General features: G+C 45.7%; 1 protein-coding gene across 11 annotated transcripts in view; it reads right to left on the bottom strand.

Moving 5' to 3' along the window:
- MID1 (midline 1) overlaps positions 1 to 17,436 on the bottom strand; it is a 333,537-nt gene that overhangs the window by 4,841 nt on the left and 311,260 nt on the right. For all 11 annotated transcript variants that reach the window (XM_031671144.2, XM_072956833.1, XM_072956827.1 and 8 more), the window contains 2 exons: positions 8,775 to 8,936; positions 2,828 to 3,035 (listed from right to left, as the gene is read on the bottom strand). In XM_031671144.2, the coding sequence (XP_031527004.1) occupies positions 2,828 to 3,035; positions 8,775 to 8,936 (370 nt within the window). The remainder of the gene's footprint in view (positions 1 to 2,827; positions 3,036 to 8,774; positions 8,937 to 17,436) is intronic.

Raw genomic sequence — 17,436 nt, forward strand, 5'->3', positions numbered from 1 at the left:
GGCTTTTCCAGACAGCAGAGGTGAGGTTTGCGAAAACTTCTGGGCGAACTCCTGGGTATAGACTTTTTTGCCTCTGGGCTGTAGGTAGCGTTCAGACTCCAGGAAGCCTCGGGCGCCCTTCCTCCTGGGCGTACGTAGAATGACACCTGGGTTTCTCTGAACCCTAAGTGACACTTTGGAAAGGTTTTCGTTTTGCAGTTTTGAGTATTGCGCCCAAAGCCGTTCTCTGGGTCCTGGCAGACACCGTTTCCCTTTTCAGATAATTTGGAACTTGCATTTGCATCACAAAATAGCTGCCTATCTGTATTACTTCCTTCTCCTTATGGAACACCATTTTTATTTTTTATTAGAGAGCTGACATTTATATCCCATTTGAACCTTAACTGAACCCCCTATGAAGGAGCTGTGGCAGGTATGACTGACTTCATTTAGCAAAAGGGAAAACAAAAAATCCCGAATCTCATCCCTTCCCCCTTAACTTCCAGCTCAGTAATCTTCGCATGAACCCACGTTTTGTTAACACCATTTCATAAAACACCAAGAGCACATTAACAGCACTTGAGAGTAAGAAAATAACTATGTGTATATAGCCCCTTAAGCAAAGGAAAATACCACTAGATTATCATTAATCTGTGAAACTACGTACATATTTCTACTGAACTTAGAAGGGGCAGGCAGAAGGCAGTTTTCCACTAAGAATTCAAAAAGTATTACAGCAGTGTTCACCTGTAGGTTATGATCCATGCAGTGGGGCATGTCAATTTACAGTCAGGACTGTATTTCCTGAGAAAATTGATGTGTCGTTAGCTGTTGCAAATCAAGGTAGTACAGGCATTTGACCGTCAGGGTCAGCCCTTCCTCGCTAACGCTTCCCAGGAACTGTTAAACTCCTTTTTAGTTTTTCTGAAACTGTCAAGTTTCACAATCAAGTTTGCCACAATCCAAAGTGCGGCAATTAATCTTAGAATCCCCCCTACCCGCCTCATGAGTTGATGGTGACAGCTGGAGGGTGTTTTCAAGGTCCTGCTGATCGGTGTTGGTGGGCTTCCCCATGCCACCCCTCCAAGGGCAGGAGACCAGCATGGCCAGGTAACCTAAAAGACACCGGATTCCTTCCCAGATGAATAGAGCCTGTTAGTTAACAAGAAATGTTTGCTCTTTTGCACCTGCAGAAAGTCTGTGTTTTCCCCTTTGGGCTTTTATCTTGCCCCTGCACAGCTACAACCTGTAAATGCCAGTCTGGCCCAGAGCCAAGTCGGGGCAGAAGGATTTGTCCTCCATCCTCTGGGGGGATGTTGGAACAGGAAGGTAAAGAGAATTGTGAGGGCCGCAGCAGAAGGACACCTACTTGATGGGCTAAGGTAGGTACAGTTGTTGGGAGCAGACAGACACTCAAGCTTGTGATTTGAGTTAATGGATTTTGGCTGACCTGTACCAACACGACAAACGACTTAGCCACACCGTGTTATTTGCAGAGATTGGAATTGAAAGTTTGTTAAATAAGAAGGGTTTTAGCATCCTTCTCTCAAAACTAACACTGTTCTAATACTCACCCTCTTCAAGTTAGGCAGTTTTCAGTTTTGGTTTTTCTTTTTAAGCAAAACTGAAGCTATTAATCAATTCACCACAGTCAGCCCTAAAGAGTAATTATAATGTTTCAAACACATTGCATGGTGGTTAGGAGCAGAGAGCAACCAACTGCAACCCATGGGCCAAATCCAGCCGTCGGCTTGTTTTTTATAAATGAAGTCGCACCGGCGTCCAACCCCACCCCGTGGTTGATGTGTGGTCTGTGGCAGCTTTCCCACTGCGACAGTGGAGGTAAGCAGCGGTGACAGAATCAGCTGGTCTGCAAGCCCGGAAATGGTGGCTCTCTGGCCCTTTACAATGTTAAGAGCTTGCGCCCTCATGGCTGACCTCTCCCCTCTGCCACTGACGAGCTTTGTGACTTTGGGCCTCAGTCATCGCATCTGTGACATGGGCCATTAGCACCTGCTTTTGTGGGGCAGTCAGAATGAATAAATGAGCCAACATCTATAAAATGCTTAGCCGAGCGACTGGCTGCCACCTCCTCCTCCCATCCCTGTTTTATGTCATCAGAGCACTTATTACTCCCTGATTATGTCTTTCCTCAGCATTCAGTTTACTCGCTGGCCTTCCTCCTACCTCAAGGATTGTGTTATTCTAGCGCCTGGCACACGGGAGGTCCCTAATCACTCAGTGCTCCATGAAGGAATGACCCACTGAGCCCTGAATGAACGGCTTACTGGAGGAAGTGAAACTTGAGCTGGGTGAGTAGAATTTATCTTGGGAGTAAAGAGATCAGGAAAACAAAAGAGGGAGACTAAAAGGAGGCAAAGATGAATGGATTGAACCATTTATGGAGGTGAGTAACAGCAATTCAACTGACAGACTTGAGCGCCTGTAAGATTTTCAGTTTTGGGGCCTCCTCCATATCAATAGAAGACTGTACACTCCAATAAGAAATGTGTAACCTAGACTGTGTGTAAGACATGTACCTTACATATAGACAAAGTCTATACATGTAGAGAGTCTCCCCTCCCGACTTGAACCTCTGCCCTGCTCTCTTCCCCCTGACCTGGAGCCTCACTGTGGCTCCCGTACTTTCCTCACACTCACCTTTCTCTCCTGCACTGAGGGGCTATGCTGAGTCCCTGGTTCCTCACCCTGTGTTGGAGCCTGGAAACTCCCTCACAGCAGAGTGATGAGCTCATCACACACCCCCCCCACTCCAGCTCCACCTGCTCTGACCGAGTCCAGACTGATGGTGTCTTTTTGTAGTGGGACAATAGATACAAGTACCTACCATGTGCTTCCGCTTATGACCACTTCCCAGTAATGGCGGCCACTGTCAATGAACACGTTGCCAGCTACACCATAGCTCCCCTGGCTGGTGAAGCGTTCAGGCGTGTGGCTCTTTTTGGAGGAGGATTCATCACGTTCTACCGTCAAGTTATCATGGGACACCTTTAGCTTGCGATGTGCAGATTTGGGGTCCAGTTTAAATGGTTGGCCTGAAAAAAAGGTTTCACAAAAAGAGGAAGATGAAAACAACTGTATTTCCGCTGGGCCAAAAACATACTTTCATACGGGGATTGAGAAAGGATACAGTATGCCCCAGCCTTCATGCTCACGGTCAGTTCTAAGGTGCCGAAGCGCTAACTCTTCAGCCACAGCACGGCCACAGATCAACCAAAACGGGGTATAAGCTCTCTCCCCGGCTCCCAGCTGTACACAAACTGCCCCGGGCGAAGGGCGTCCCGGAAGCGAGGAGAGAATGGTCTTCAGTCAGCTCAAAATGAGTTCATGCTCAAGAGACTTCAGACCAGAAACCAAACAAATCAAGACTGCAGATTTTAAGAAAGATTCTAAAGGCTTACAGTAGTTTGCGTGTTCAAAATTAAAGCAGCACTTGCACGAGCTTAGAATGAATATGAAATTGTCTGTTTCAGCCCACGATGTGATGGTATCACCTGGGTTTTTAACTCCTAAGTTCATTCACAGACATAATAAGGCCTTCCCTATTTCATTATTCGCATTTGTGTTTTCAAAATGGAACCCTTAGAAAATCCTGGCAGAACCACACCTAAACATCTTGTTGACCATTCGAGCATGCGGCACTGCTTTGGACGACGCCCTGACCCTCACCACCAGGTCGGGCACAAGGTGCTTCGAGGCAGGAAGTGAGTTACAACGTGAAGCAGAGCCCACGACGGCTGCCAGGCCCCTTCCGCCCAGCGCACAGCCCTCGGACGGTCACAGGGACGGTCTGGTACGGCTGACTGTGGTGGGACACGATGCTGGCCGCGAGCCCGAGGCAGCAGGCTTGGGACAGTATGTTACGGTCCCTTGCGAGGAGGCCAAAGGATGGCTAGTCGCTGCTTGGACGCAGACATGACACGCCTTTAAAACCCTCTCTTTTGGATCAGGGACCAGCACGCTTTCTTTGGAAAAGGCAGCTCAGAAATATTGTCAGCTATGCTCGCCCTGTGGTTTCTCCCCTCGATAGGCCCACGGATCCAGAACACAAACTCTGCTTACCAAAGGGGGGAAGGAGGGGAAGGGATCAATTAGCAGTTTGGGATGCACAGATACATACTACTATATATCACATAGATAAGAAAAAGAAAAAATGCAAGGGATCCCAATGGGAAGAGAAGAGGTAAAGCTGTCGCTATATGCAGATGACATGATGCTATTATAGGAAACCCTCAAGGCTCCACACAAACTGGTAGAGCTGGTAACAGAATGGGGCAAGGGGGGAGGATACACCATCATCGGCCAGTGGCATTTCTTCACACTAACAAACAATGACATGTCAGAAAAGGAAAGTAAAGGAACAATTCCTTTTAAAATAGCATCCAGAAACAAACTCCTGAGGAGTAAACCTGACCAAGGAGGTGAAAGACGGACGGGGGGAGAAGCAACCACCACTGACCAAGGGAACTAAAGAGGACTGAAAGAAAGGGAACGATAGCCTGTGTTCTGCGTCTGGAAGAATTAATATCGTTAAAATGGCCATACTACCCAAAGCAGTCTACAGCTGTAACGTGACCCCTATCAAATTACCCAGGACCTTTTCACAGAACTAGAACAAATAGTCCTAAAGTTTATATGCAGTCACGAAAGACCCTGAATTGCCAAAGCACTGCTGAAGAAATAACCCTCCCAGACTGCAGACAACACAAGAGAGCTCCAGCAAGCAGAACAGCGTGGTGCTGGCATAAAACAGACCCGGGGACCAGTGGGACAGAACAGAGAGCCCAGGAATCAACCCACACACTGTTGGTCAGTTAATCTTTGACAAAGGGACTAAGAACATACAACGGAGAAAAGACCGTTTCTTTCCAGCAGCATGTCAGTCAATGAAGCTAGAACCCTCCCTCACTCCACGCACAAAAATAAACTCCAAACGGCTTAAAGACTGAAATATAAGACAAGACACTATAAACCTCCTAGAAGAAAACATAGGCACAACATTATCTCACATACATCTCAGCAGTGTTCTCCTAGGGCCGTCTACCCAAGCAATGGAGAGAAGAGCAGAAATAAACAAATGGGGCCTAATGCACCTTACAAGCTTCTGCACAGCACAGGAAACCATAAGCAAAACCAAACAGCAACCTACGGAATTATCAGAGAAATGCAAATCCAAACTACAATGACGTATCACCTCACAGCGGTCACAAGGCACAAAGCTGCAGCTACGAGCTAAGTGGGTGCCAGGGAGGTGATATGCAACGTGTGCTGTGTGGCGTATTCGAAAGCTGTTGAGAAAGTACATCCTATCATCAGGGAAAAAACATTGCTGGTAACTCCATGTGCTCATCGCTTCTCTACATAGTGACATGAATACGCAAATAAGTGCATATATATATATATATATATACACACACACACACACCCACACGCATATACATACACATTAACTCATTACGCTGTAGCTCTTAATCTCAAAAAAACTGGAAGGAAAAAAACAAATACCTTGGGAAAAAGTAAATAAAACAGGTAAGTAACAAGGCCTACTGTACAGTGCAGAGAACTATATTCATTATCTCATAATAATCTACAACAGAAAAGAAACTGGAAAAAGTTTGTATATATGTGTGCAAATGACTTGCTGTACTGAACACCTGAAACTAACATTGTAAGTCAACTGCTCTTTAATAAAAACTAAAATTAAAAAAAAAAGGACCCTGGTGTCCTAGCATGGACGCAGCCATAGACCGTAAGCAAAAGTCGGGGACGGCTGTGTGCCAATAAAACTTAGTCTGCAGGACCAGGCCGCCGAGTCTGGCCCGTGGGCTGCAGGCTGCTGACGCGTTTCAGCATCCCGTCCGTGTCAAAGAGAAGCGTAAAGGGGAGCCGAGAAAATCCTCAAGAGCTGAGCAGGGGAGCGAGTATTCTCTCAAAGGCCGTAAGACCTGGCCCTACCGGATGACCGAGCTACTAGGGCTCAAGGAGGAACTAAGACAAGAAGACCCTGAAGATGGTTTTGCTTAAAATAGTCCAGTTTTCACCAGTGGAAGATAGAACACGCATAAACCTAACTGGACAGTCATGGGAGGAGGAGGAAGCAGCTCCGTAAAGGCCCCCATGGCTGACACCGAAGGCCGCGTTCTGCTTGCCCTTCAGTGCGGAAGAGCAGCGGTCAGAGCCCCCGGGAAGGCCGGGCTCGCGCGCTGAGAGCCAGCGGGCTCGTCTCCGCTCCAGCCTCGCCCGCAGGGCGCCGAGCGGGCTCAGGCCCCACCTGCCGCGTCCTCGGGGAGCAAAGTCCACCCGCGCCCAGGTGCGTTTCCCAAAGACACTGTCACCGACTCTGCCCAGGTTCAAGGCTTTTGCCTCAACAAGGACAGATGAGCTCAGGGAACAAATTAATCCTTTACTTGCCTAAAGAATTCGTTTCCTTGTAATATTTGTACAACCTCAGTTTGGCAAACTACAGCCCAAATCCAGCCCACTGCGGGTGGCTGCCAGTAACGTTTCAATGACCACGGCCGCACCACGCTTTTGCACGACAATGGCAGAGCTGAACACCTGTGACCTGGCTAGACCATCTCATCCGCACAGCCCCAGATAGTTACCATTTGGCACGTAACAGAAACAGTGTGCCAACCCGCCGTGTGGAACTTAACATCCCATCAATGACTGCACGTCTGGAAAGAGATGACATTACCTGTGTAAGCGAAGTGAACGCATTGTCTTTTGTAAAACCGATGAAGCACAAATTTCAAAGATCTATTCTACAGAATTAACCTCAGTGTGTGTGTGTGTATATATATTCCTCAGTGTGTGTGTGTGTGTATATATTCCTATTTAATCTCTAAAAATGTTTCCTTCTTTACCAGCAGAGACACTGAAAGGCGAAATCAGCTTGTTTAAGAATACATGTCTTCAAGCAAGGGAAACTTAAGCCAATCAAAAAGACAACCTACGGACTGGGAGAAAATATTTGCCAATGATATGACTGACAGGGGCTTAATTTCCAGAGTATATGAACAGCTCATACAACTGAACAAAAAAACCAAACAACCCAATCCAAACATGGGCAGAAGACCTAGACAAGCAATTCTCCAGTGAAGACGTACAAATGGCTGACAGGCACGTGAAAAAATGCTCAACACTGCTAATTATCAAAGAAATGCAAATCAAAACTACAATAAGGTATCACCTCACACCAGTCAGAATGGCCATCATTCAGAAGTTCACAAATGATAAATCCTGGAGAGGATGTGGAAAAAAGGGAACCCTCCTGCACTGTTGGTGGGAATGGAGTTTGGTGTAGCCATTATGGAAAAAGTATGGAGATTCCTCCAAAAAGTAAAAACAGACTTACCATATGATCCAGCAATCCCACTTCTGGGTATATATCCAGAGGGAATGCGAATTTGAAAACATTCACGCCCTCCAATGTTCATAACACCACTATTTACAACAGCCAAGACATGGAAACAACCTAAATGTCCATCGACAGGTGACTGGATAAAGAAGTTGTGGTGTACTTACACAATGGAATATTACTCAGCCATAAAAGCCATAAAAAAGAATAAAATAATGCCATCTGCAGCAACATGGATGGACCTAGAGATTGTCATTTTAAGTGAAGTAAGCCAGAAAGAGAAAGAGAAATACCATATATCACTCGTAAGTGGAATCTTAAAAAAAAAAAAAAAAGGACACTATGAACTCATCTACAAAACAGAAACAGACTTGGAGACTTAGTAAACAATCTTATGGTTACCAGGTAAGGGAGTGGGCAGCAATAAATTTGGGAGTTTGAGATTTGCAAATGTTAGTCACTATTTAAAAAAATAGATGAAAAAAAACCAAGTTTCTTCTGTACAGCACAGGGAACTATATTCAGTATCTTGCAATAACCTTTCATGAAAAATATGAAAGCGAATATATGCATGTAGATGCATGACTGGGACACTGCTGGACACCAGACATTGACACATTGTAACTGACTGTACTTCAATAAAAAACTTTTTTTAAGTATGTGTCTTAAACACATATATCTGGAGTAAAATATAGTTATCTGACTACTGAGATCAAGGATTTGGTTTCAGTGGGGGGTTCCTCTTAAAGGCGGGGGCTGGCTGGCTGGCAACCCTATAACATGGTGTCATACTGACAGACTCTAACTTGCTCTCTCGTGGGAGGTCTTATGCAAAGAAATACCATACTGTGTAATAGAGTATTTCTAGATCGAAAAGATACAAAGAAAGGAGAAGAAAAAATAAAACACATGTGGGCAGGGAGGGAGACGACAGTGTGACAAGCCGCATGGTCCAGCCGGATCTGTCTTGGCTGCAGGGGCTGTCCCGGGTATGGGGGGACATTTCCCCTCTCCCCTCGCCCCTAACCGCTAGGTACCAGCCCACCCACCCCAGCTCTGGCAACCAAACCTGACTCCAGACAGTGCTCCGTGTCACGCAGGGGGCCAGAATCACCTCTGATGGAGACCCACAGCCTGGGGCAGGCATCTGGAGTACAACAAAGAACGCCTGAAGGAGGAGTTACTAATTTGCTATTCTGCTACGGAAAAGAATGCTCCTGGCCCTTTCCAGAGCCCCAGCTCCGTCTCAGGCTGGGAACCCAGAGGCATCTGATGCAAAATCCACCCCTCCTTGCTTTTTTACAGGCTGGCCTTTTTGAGGCTGTCAGCGATGCCAGAGACAGAGAAAAGGAGCAGCAAGGGAGCTAGAGGCAGCTGAAAGGAGCGCAGATGAGAGCGAGCTCGCGGCACGTACTGTTTGTCTTCAACTTCCCAGGCTCACTGCTGCGGCTGCCCGCCTGGTTGATGGCCTTGACGATGAAGATGTACTTGGTGCCGCTCTGCAGGCCGTGGACCGTGTAGTGGTTCTGCTTGATGTTGGGCACGATCATCCAGCTGTCGGCCGAGTTGCACAGACCTGCAAAGCCAAGCAGACGGGATGGGTTTTGGGTGCGAGGGGCAAATTTGCACAACGTCAAGGTCGCATCACTTGAGGTTATTTGAACTATAAATGGAGAGCTTTGTCACTTCTTAGGAAGACCACCGATCAACTGAAGCGCTCAGTGTCCTGCTCACAAGCAGGATGGCAACCTGTATTTACTATTAGATCTTCCCACTGTGTGCTCTGAATGGAAAAACCAGCGAAGATGGTCATATTGCAAATTCTGTTGAGCGTGGAGAGGAGCAGCAGGGGCGGTTCTGTCCAGGGTCTTCAGGACCGACCGTCCACAGGCACGATGTGTGACTAGGTGCTGTGGGATGAAAAGAAAGCAAGTGACCACGGAGTCCCTCCCCTGCACCCTCCCCCCCATGCTCATTACAACGATCTTCACATTTTGGATCTCATCAACTTGGAGACCCAGAAAAGGTGAGAAGCGACCTGAGTCACATATGAGAAACTGACTTCACTAATGTTGATGTAGCAGATTGTGATTTTTAGGGGCCTTTTTTGTTTTTTTAAATTGAAGTAGAATCAGTTTACAGTGCTGTGTCAATTTCTGGCGGACAGCATGGTGATTTGGTTTTATTTATATATTCCTCTTCATAGATTGCATTTTTGCCTCTAATCCTTCACTCTGCCCTGGATCTAGGCCTAAGTGACTTTGCAGCTTTTCCCTCTAAAGCAATGGGACATATTCTCTTATTGCATGGCTTTGGATGCGGCCATGTGACCTGCTTTTGCCAACAGGATGAGGCGGAAATGACAAGGTGCCAGTTGCAAGGATAGGTATTACATACATACATACATACTTGAGACAGTTTTTGCTGCCCTGTTGTACCTCTGCTGACGCCTTGCAGAGACCATCCCAACAGTCTGCTCATCCCAACAGCAGGAGAGACACAGGAAACAGCTCTACTGCTCAGCCAATTCAGGAGTGAGACCAGCAGAGACGGGCCAACTCCAGCCCAACTTCTGATGGGGGAGTTAACAAAATGACCATCAGGGTGGTGTGTGACCCAGTACTAGTGTGGTCACAGTTAACTGATTCAGGACACATGTTCCTAAGAGAACTCTGGAGCGGTGGCACCTCAGGGCACAGTATAGTTCTTAGGAAAGCATCAACAGCGGCCGTGACCAGCTGCATCCCTAGCTAGCATGTCCGTTCTGGCTGCATCCTGCAGGATGTGGTTTGATGAGCAGGCTATGGATTTATGATGCTGAGAAGACAGAGGAAGAAAAAGGAAACTGTTGTGTTTTGCAGCTGGCTGATGCTGAAAACATCTCTCTGGTATTGGGCCCAACTCTCCTCTCTCCGCCCATCAATCTCCCTGCTAATCGAACCTTTTCCCAGCCCCGCTGGTGACGGGGCTGCCTTGCAGTTTCCTGACTCTGGTGAATTTCCTTCACCAGTTCTTGGTAGAGGGCTGGGCCCCTCCACTTCCTGAGGGGCTCTCAATTTGCCCCCACACTTCCCTTTCAGTGGAATTGCAAGTCAAAGGGTGAGATCTTTTGATCTTGAGGCAACTTACACCTTAACCATGCTCCCAAGGAGCAGTCCCTTAATCTTTCTTTAGTCTTACCCCTTTGAGAATCTAACAACAGATGTCTGTAGAAAGAAATTCACAAATGCATAGCCATACCAAGCCACAAATATTTGCATAGCATTTCAAGATGTTCACGGTCCCATGACATCTGCCGTTGAATCCTACTAAATACTTTCTCCGCCTTTTTAGCTCAGCATTGTTCCCGGTAGCCTCACTGTGGAGAAGAACTTAAAAAGACTCGTCACCGAGAAAAGTCACCTCCTACGACTTGTATCTTGGGTGCATAGTATTTTCAGGCACATTTCAGTGAGCCTTAAAATATATAAACATAAATATAAATATAATTTTAAAACCTTATGAACTTTCTATCACATCTCTTCACTGCCCTCTGTAAACATCTGCAGACTTGACAGAGCCAGTTCTGTGTTTGGAGACAGAGAGCAACTAAGACACCATCCACCGCCCGCACTCCCAGTTCCCCTCTAATTCTTAGCCCCCTGTTCTATACCAGTTTTCCCTTGTATAAGGAAAACGGCCCCAGATAGGTCAGTAACATGGGCCTCTCCCGACTACATATCCCTTCTGACACCTTCTCACCTCCCCTTTTCCCGAAACAGAGCTGTAACAAACTCCATACTTCTAGGTAATGCCACAGCCAAAGAGGAGATTTTGCTCCCACCAAAGAAGGGTCAATTCTCAGCCTTGGGCCCCCAGAAGCCTGGAACTCACTTGAGATCCTTAATCATAATATAACAATATTAATAAAACAAAAACAACGAGCTTTTCCATTGCCTAGGATAAATCCACACGCATTCCCAGACTTTTGTCAACAGCGGGCAGGCACAAATGAAAACACTCACAGCATTCAGTGGACTCAAATGAGAATGCTGTCAGTGTCACTGCGCTCACACTGTTCCTGCTTAATTGCATATGGTCCAGTAAAATGACTATTGTGGTCAAAGAAAGCAAATGTAAAAATGTTTCAATAAACTTTACATCACGGTACAACCCCAAAGCTGGGTTTAATGTGGTGGAGGAATGCTTTCAGCAACATCATAAAGCAGATGTCTGCAATTGCCGCAAACTGCAACTTGGCTTACAAGCCAAAGTCTTAACCCAACAAAAAAGATTTAATGTTTCAGAAAACTTTTCCAAACAAAAAAGGGACCCTGACTATCCTGATTATTCTGAAGAGGTCCTTGATTTTTTCCTTTGATTATTAAAAGAACAAAATGTTTATGGACTGGTACAGTTTGACTGGATAACTTAACACCAGGACAGTCTGCATGAATGCTAACTAGCACTATTTAGGCTTACCTTTGTATTATCACTGCCAAGGTCATCACTGAGAAGCTGATTACAAATGCCAAGAAAGCAACGTCGGCCGTTTTCATCTGGGGGCTGCAGGAACTGGGGTGCCACGGGGCAAGACCATCGTTGCTTCGCTAGTGTTGGTCCAGCGCCAGCACCACTTCACTTCTTGCACGTGGCGCCAAGCACCAGACTTCTCTGCCTCGGTACCCCGCTGTGTTGGGACTGTTGACCAGGTTTTATTCCTCCCTTTATGAAACACCCCCAGAACCATCCTGGCTGGAACTTCTACTTTTCTCTAAATTCCTTTTCAATCATCTTTGAAAGGATGCCAACAGTCACCTTCTCCAGTTCAGCCTGAGGTATTACAACAACAATGGAACTCAGAAGATAATTAGTTCCTGATGAAACAATTGAGTTTTTTGAGTTTGTTTGAGTTTGTACTCCCCCCCCCATTCACAATGGGTCGGAAGCATCTCCCTACATAGTGCTGCTCATTACAAGATCCTAATGACATTTGGGATTTCAGAGCTTTGTATAGCAACTGTCATCTCACAGTAAAACATTATGTAGAAAACATTATGCACCATGGACGCTCTTCAGAGAGGCTGCACACCAGCTTCTAACATCCTCTGTCTCCTCTAACAGACTGGACAGAAGTGAACATTCTTTTCATTCTCTATACAAATTGTGTATGTTTAATAACTTTCATGAATGTTTTCTAAATGACCAAATTAAATACAGAGAACTACTATGCCATGAAGGCTTGAAGAAATCTATCTCTTGACTTTTGCCAATAATAAAAATAGGCTGCTGGGAAGAGGCTCCAAGATTTTAAATGATGCATTAAGAGTAGTTTTGGAAGAAACAGAGAAAACATATCTTTCTTAATAAGCACTTCATGAACATCTGTAGCCATAAGTCTGTTAATAAAAATGAAAGATAAAAAATTAAATGTCATTAATTTTGCATTTGAGTGTATGAATTTGATTAGGCACAGTCTTTTTATGAGATTAAAAAACTCCACAGACAGTATCTAATTCTCCTTCAGCAAAGTCAGTTGAGGGCAATTAATTAGAATTTATTATGACAAGTGAAGAAACCACGACCAAAGGACACTAAAAGGCTGCTTAGTGGCACAAGGAGCCACAGCCAGCTTTGGAGCATTCTATCTCCTCGTTTTCAAGAGAGTTTGTACTTTTAGATCCTGTCATTCAATAGAACATCTGCAAAGGATATTCCCCTCAAATGGTAGGATAAATGTTCAGAGCAGCACTATGTACAACTGCCAAGACATGGAAGCAACCTAAGTGTCTGTTGACAGATGACTGGATAAAGATGTGGTGTGTGTCACACACACACATACATACACACATGTGCGTGCAGAATACTACCCAGCCATGAAAAAGAATGAAATAATGCCATCTGCAGAAACATGGATGGGCCTAGAGATTATTACACAAAATGAAGCAAGCCAGAAAGAGAAACAGATACCACGTATCACTTCTATGTGGAATCTAAAAAAGTGGCACACATGAACCTATTTACCAAACACAAACAGACTCACTGACATAGGAAACAAACTTATGGTTACCGGGGGGGGGGGGGATAAATTGGGAGTTTGGGATTTGCAGATACAAACTACTGTATACAGAATAAATAAACAACAAGGTCCTACTGAATAGCGCAGCAAACTGTATTCAATAGCTTGTAATAACTTATACTGAAAAAGAACATATATGTGTGCATAACTGAGTCACTGTGTGCACCAGAGACTAACAACAGTGTAAATTGGCTCTACTTCAATCAAAACAAACAAAAAAGCCCAAATGATAGGACAGACGGACCAACACCATTGAAGGAACGCCTTTCACACGAAGACTGTGTAAAGCGCTATCAGGTACGTCACCCTGCAAATTGCAAAACTGACCGTAACCACGGGTTGAGTATATTCGACGTTTCCGGAGGAACAGTAACTTTGAACAGCTATGTGCTTACACTGGCCAGCACAGGGCTAAGCCCTTTGCTTTTGGTATCTCAACTGTGTGAAGTTAGAACATGACCTCTTCTTACAGATGACACAACAGACTTAGAGGATGTTAAATAATTTGCCCCCAATTATAGAGCTAGTGAGGTCCAAAGCTGGGGCTCCAATCCAGGTCTCCCTCGGTGACTATGCATAATAGTTAAGAAGAAAATAATCTGAGAGTGTTTGCCTCTCCGTTACCTTTTTAGCACATTTACACTTGCACTGCTGCAGGCTGTCGGGCAGGTGTCAGGACCTCACTGTATCGGTTTAGTGCACGTTATAGAGACAAACCAAGGCGGACACTCACAAACTGACGGGCACCCCAGTTAGCTGAGCACCCGCAGCTGCGATGGCTTCCACCTCCCCTGGGAAGACGGGCCTTTCCCACATCTACATACTCAACAGGCAGGTCTGGAACCTTCATTAAGCCACGTGCGTGTATTTTCTTGTGGCAGCTTCTTTCTGGGAACAAACACCTGCCCTGGAACCCCCGGCCTACAGCGCCGAGGTCAGCAGTGTTGCCGCCATTGGAGCTCCAGATGCCTGGCCTTTTCTCATCTCTTCATTTTATGTGTCTGTCTTTGGTATTCATGCCAACAGCATGGAAATAGGCACATTCGTCCCCGTCTAGTCACCCGGGCAACCCTAAGTTTCAAGCAGTAGGTATCTCCCTTTGATTCTGGGGAGGGAGAGAAGCACTGGGGTCCAGCTGGGGCCCCGGCACAGTGGCCCTCTGGCCCCACTGCCTTCTCGCTGTACCCGCGCACCGTGCTGTGCCACCTTGCAGGCCTCTCATTCTGACTCTGGGCTCACCCACGAGACGTGCTTTTGGCCAATGGCATGTCAGCTCACATTACAAAGACGGGGGCCTGGAAAGCACGTGTGCAATGAGGTCTGCCCTTCCGCCCTCGCCTCTGCGGTCACCGAGCCCGTGCCTGAGCCAGACTGCGGGAGAGCGCCGTCCGGCAGCGGGGCTGCCGCGCTTCCCAGCCTGAGCCGCCGGGGAGCCCGGCCCGGGTCCGCAGCTGAGTCCGCACGCTCAAGCAGCACAGGTGTGCTGTTGCGTGCTCGGTGGGCCCTGTTCCACAAAAGCCTGCTGGTACAGGGCCCATCACTACATGCCATTCACGACTTTGTGTAACCCTCTCTCCTTGAGTATCAGGAGGACCTGTGACTGTGACCTGCTTCTAACTAACAGAATATGTCAAAAGAAAAGTTCCATCACCTTTATCACTACTGTGATATTATATGCGACGGCTAAGGTGCAGGGAGTTTGCAAATGTAACTAAGGTCCCTAATGACTTGACTTTGAGTTCATTAAAAGAGAGAGAGAGAGAGAGCCAGCGAGAGAGCGAGCGAGCGTGCATCCTGGGTGGGTCTGACCTAATCAGGTAAGCCTTCTAAAGGAGGGTTTAGAGGTGAGAGACTTGAAGTAGCAGACTCTTTCTCCCTTGCAGGCTTTGAAGAGCAAGCTTCCACGAATTTTACAACCATAATGAAATACATTCTGACAGCAACCTAAGGAAGCTAGGAAGTGGATTCTTCCTTAACTGTGCTTCCAGATGAGATTGCAGCCCAGCCAACACTTTGACTTCAGCCTTAAGAGACCCTGAGAAGACCCAGTTAAGCTAGGTCCAGAATCCTGACCCATACACATTGTGGAATAATAAACGGTCATTGTTTCAGCTGCAAAGTTTTGGAAAATTTCTTACACAGCAACAGAAAACTGACAGAATTTTTCCTGGATCAAGCAAAATCAATTTCAGGGAAATATAACATTCTTCGTGTGGGTCAAAAATCATCCTTTACGTATAAAATGACTCCAAATGTTTTCTTTTTCTGGTTACATAACACTGAGGAAGTAATTCCTTAAGTGAGAAAAAAAGAAATTAATTATACTCACTTCTCCTTGTTGTGTTTCCCCTTCTATGCTATATGGCGTATTTGTGTGGGGGTTGTGTTCAGTTATATTCTCAGTATTTAGGATTGAATCACGTCGATGCTTTTTGTTTACCTTGTTTTAAATTAGGCTTTCTCAACCTCGGCACTACTGACATTTTGGGGCAGATAATCCTTTGCTGTGTGTGTGTGTGGGGAGTTTCCTGTACACTGCGGGATATTTCCCATCATCCCTGGCTTGTCCCTACTAGATGCCAGTAGCAACTTTTCCCCTGAGTTTTGAGAACAAAAAATGTTGCCTTTCTACCTAATAAAACTGAAAAAAGGAAAAAAAATAAAAAGATTAAATTAAAAAAAAAGTCTCCAGACACTGCCAAATGTTTCCTGGCGGACAAAATTGCCCTCAGTTGAGAATCACTGCTTTAAATAAAAGAGTGACCATTTACTATGACATCAGTGCTTACAGAGTCATTTGTATCTCAGGCTTATGGTGAAGCATAATCAAGGGTTGAAAGTCTTATTAGACTTTAATTCCATGTTAAATTTATGTTACATATATCCTAGATCAGTGAGCTATAAGCTCACACAGCTGGAAAAATGCATTTAAAAAAACCATATGTCCCCTTTCTGAAGGGCAATTTGGCAATGTTAACCAAAATTAAAATGCAAATGTTCTTTGTCCTAGCAATTCTATCTTACGAGATGATTTTACAGATACAATTCCCCATGTGTGAAAAGACAGGTATTCAAGAATATTCCTTAAGGCACTGTTTATAAGGGCAAAAGACTGGAAACAAACTAAATATATACATCAACAGAGGAAGAGATAAGTAAATCAGGGTACATCCTTATCACAATACTATGCTGCCTCAAAAAGAAATGAAGCAGTTCTTTATTTGTGCTGAGATCGAAGAGTCCCTCAGATAGGATATTGCGTGAAAACACGGTGAAGAACTGTGTACGGCAGCTACCTTCCGTGTCCCTACAAATGTACATGTATGTGTGCGTACCCTTGCCTCCGCATAAACTGTCTAAAGAAAGGTGCATGAGAAATGGAACTGGTGCAGTGGGTAACTGTGGTGGCTAGCATATTGAAAAACATCCCATTTTCACTGTATATATTTTATACACGTTTTCTATATTACACAGTGTGCATTATTCACTACAAAGGAGGATTTAGAGAATGAGTATCATTCTTCATGATTGGGAGCAGGCATGTAGAACTGGGGATAAGGAACGATACCAGGAGAATCCAGAATCCCAGAAGGAGAGTGAAATGCTGCTGAACCACTGCTACACTGGTGCTTCATGTCTTGCCCTAAAAAGCACTTCAAGTATCTGAGGACAGTAATGGCGCTGCCCAGGGATATGGGCCAGAGGTAGAGAAGTCTTTCTGGAATTACCTTCTCTTTCCTTCTCTGCTGCTAGCGCCACCTGCAGGTCCTGACGATCTCCGCCTCTGTGAGTTACTACGAATCTCCTAGCTCACGTCTCTGCTTCTAGTCTTGCCCTGTTCCACTCCATCCTCCACAGTGCATCCCAAGTTGGCTTCTGAGTACACGTCTGATCGCACTACTGCTCTCACTCCCAAACCCACAGGGTCAAATCCAAACGTGGTGCGGCCTGGGTGGCCCTCTGTGGTCTAGCTTTTTATTGTGGGTTAGAATGCAGTAACTGATCATTAAGAACATGT

Source organism: Vicugna pacos, chromosome X (assembly GCF_048564905.1).
Source record: "Vicugna pacos chromosome X, VicPac4, whole genome shotgun sequence".
Taxonomy (NCBI): Eukaryota; Metazoa; Chordata; class Mammalia; order Artiodactyla; family Camelidae; genus Vicugna; species Vicugna pacos.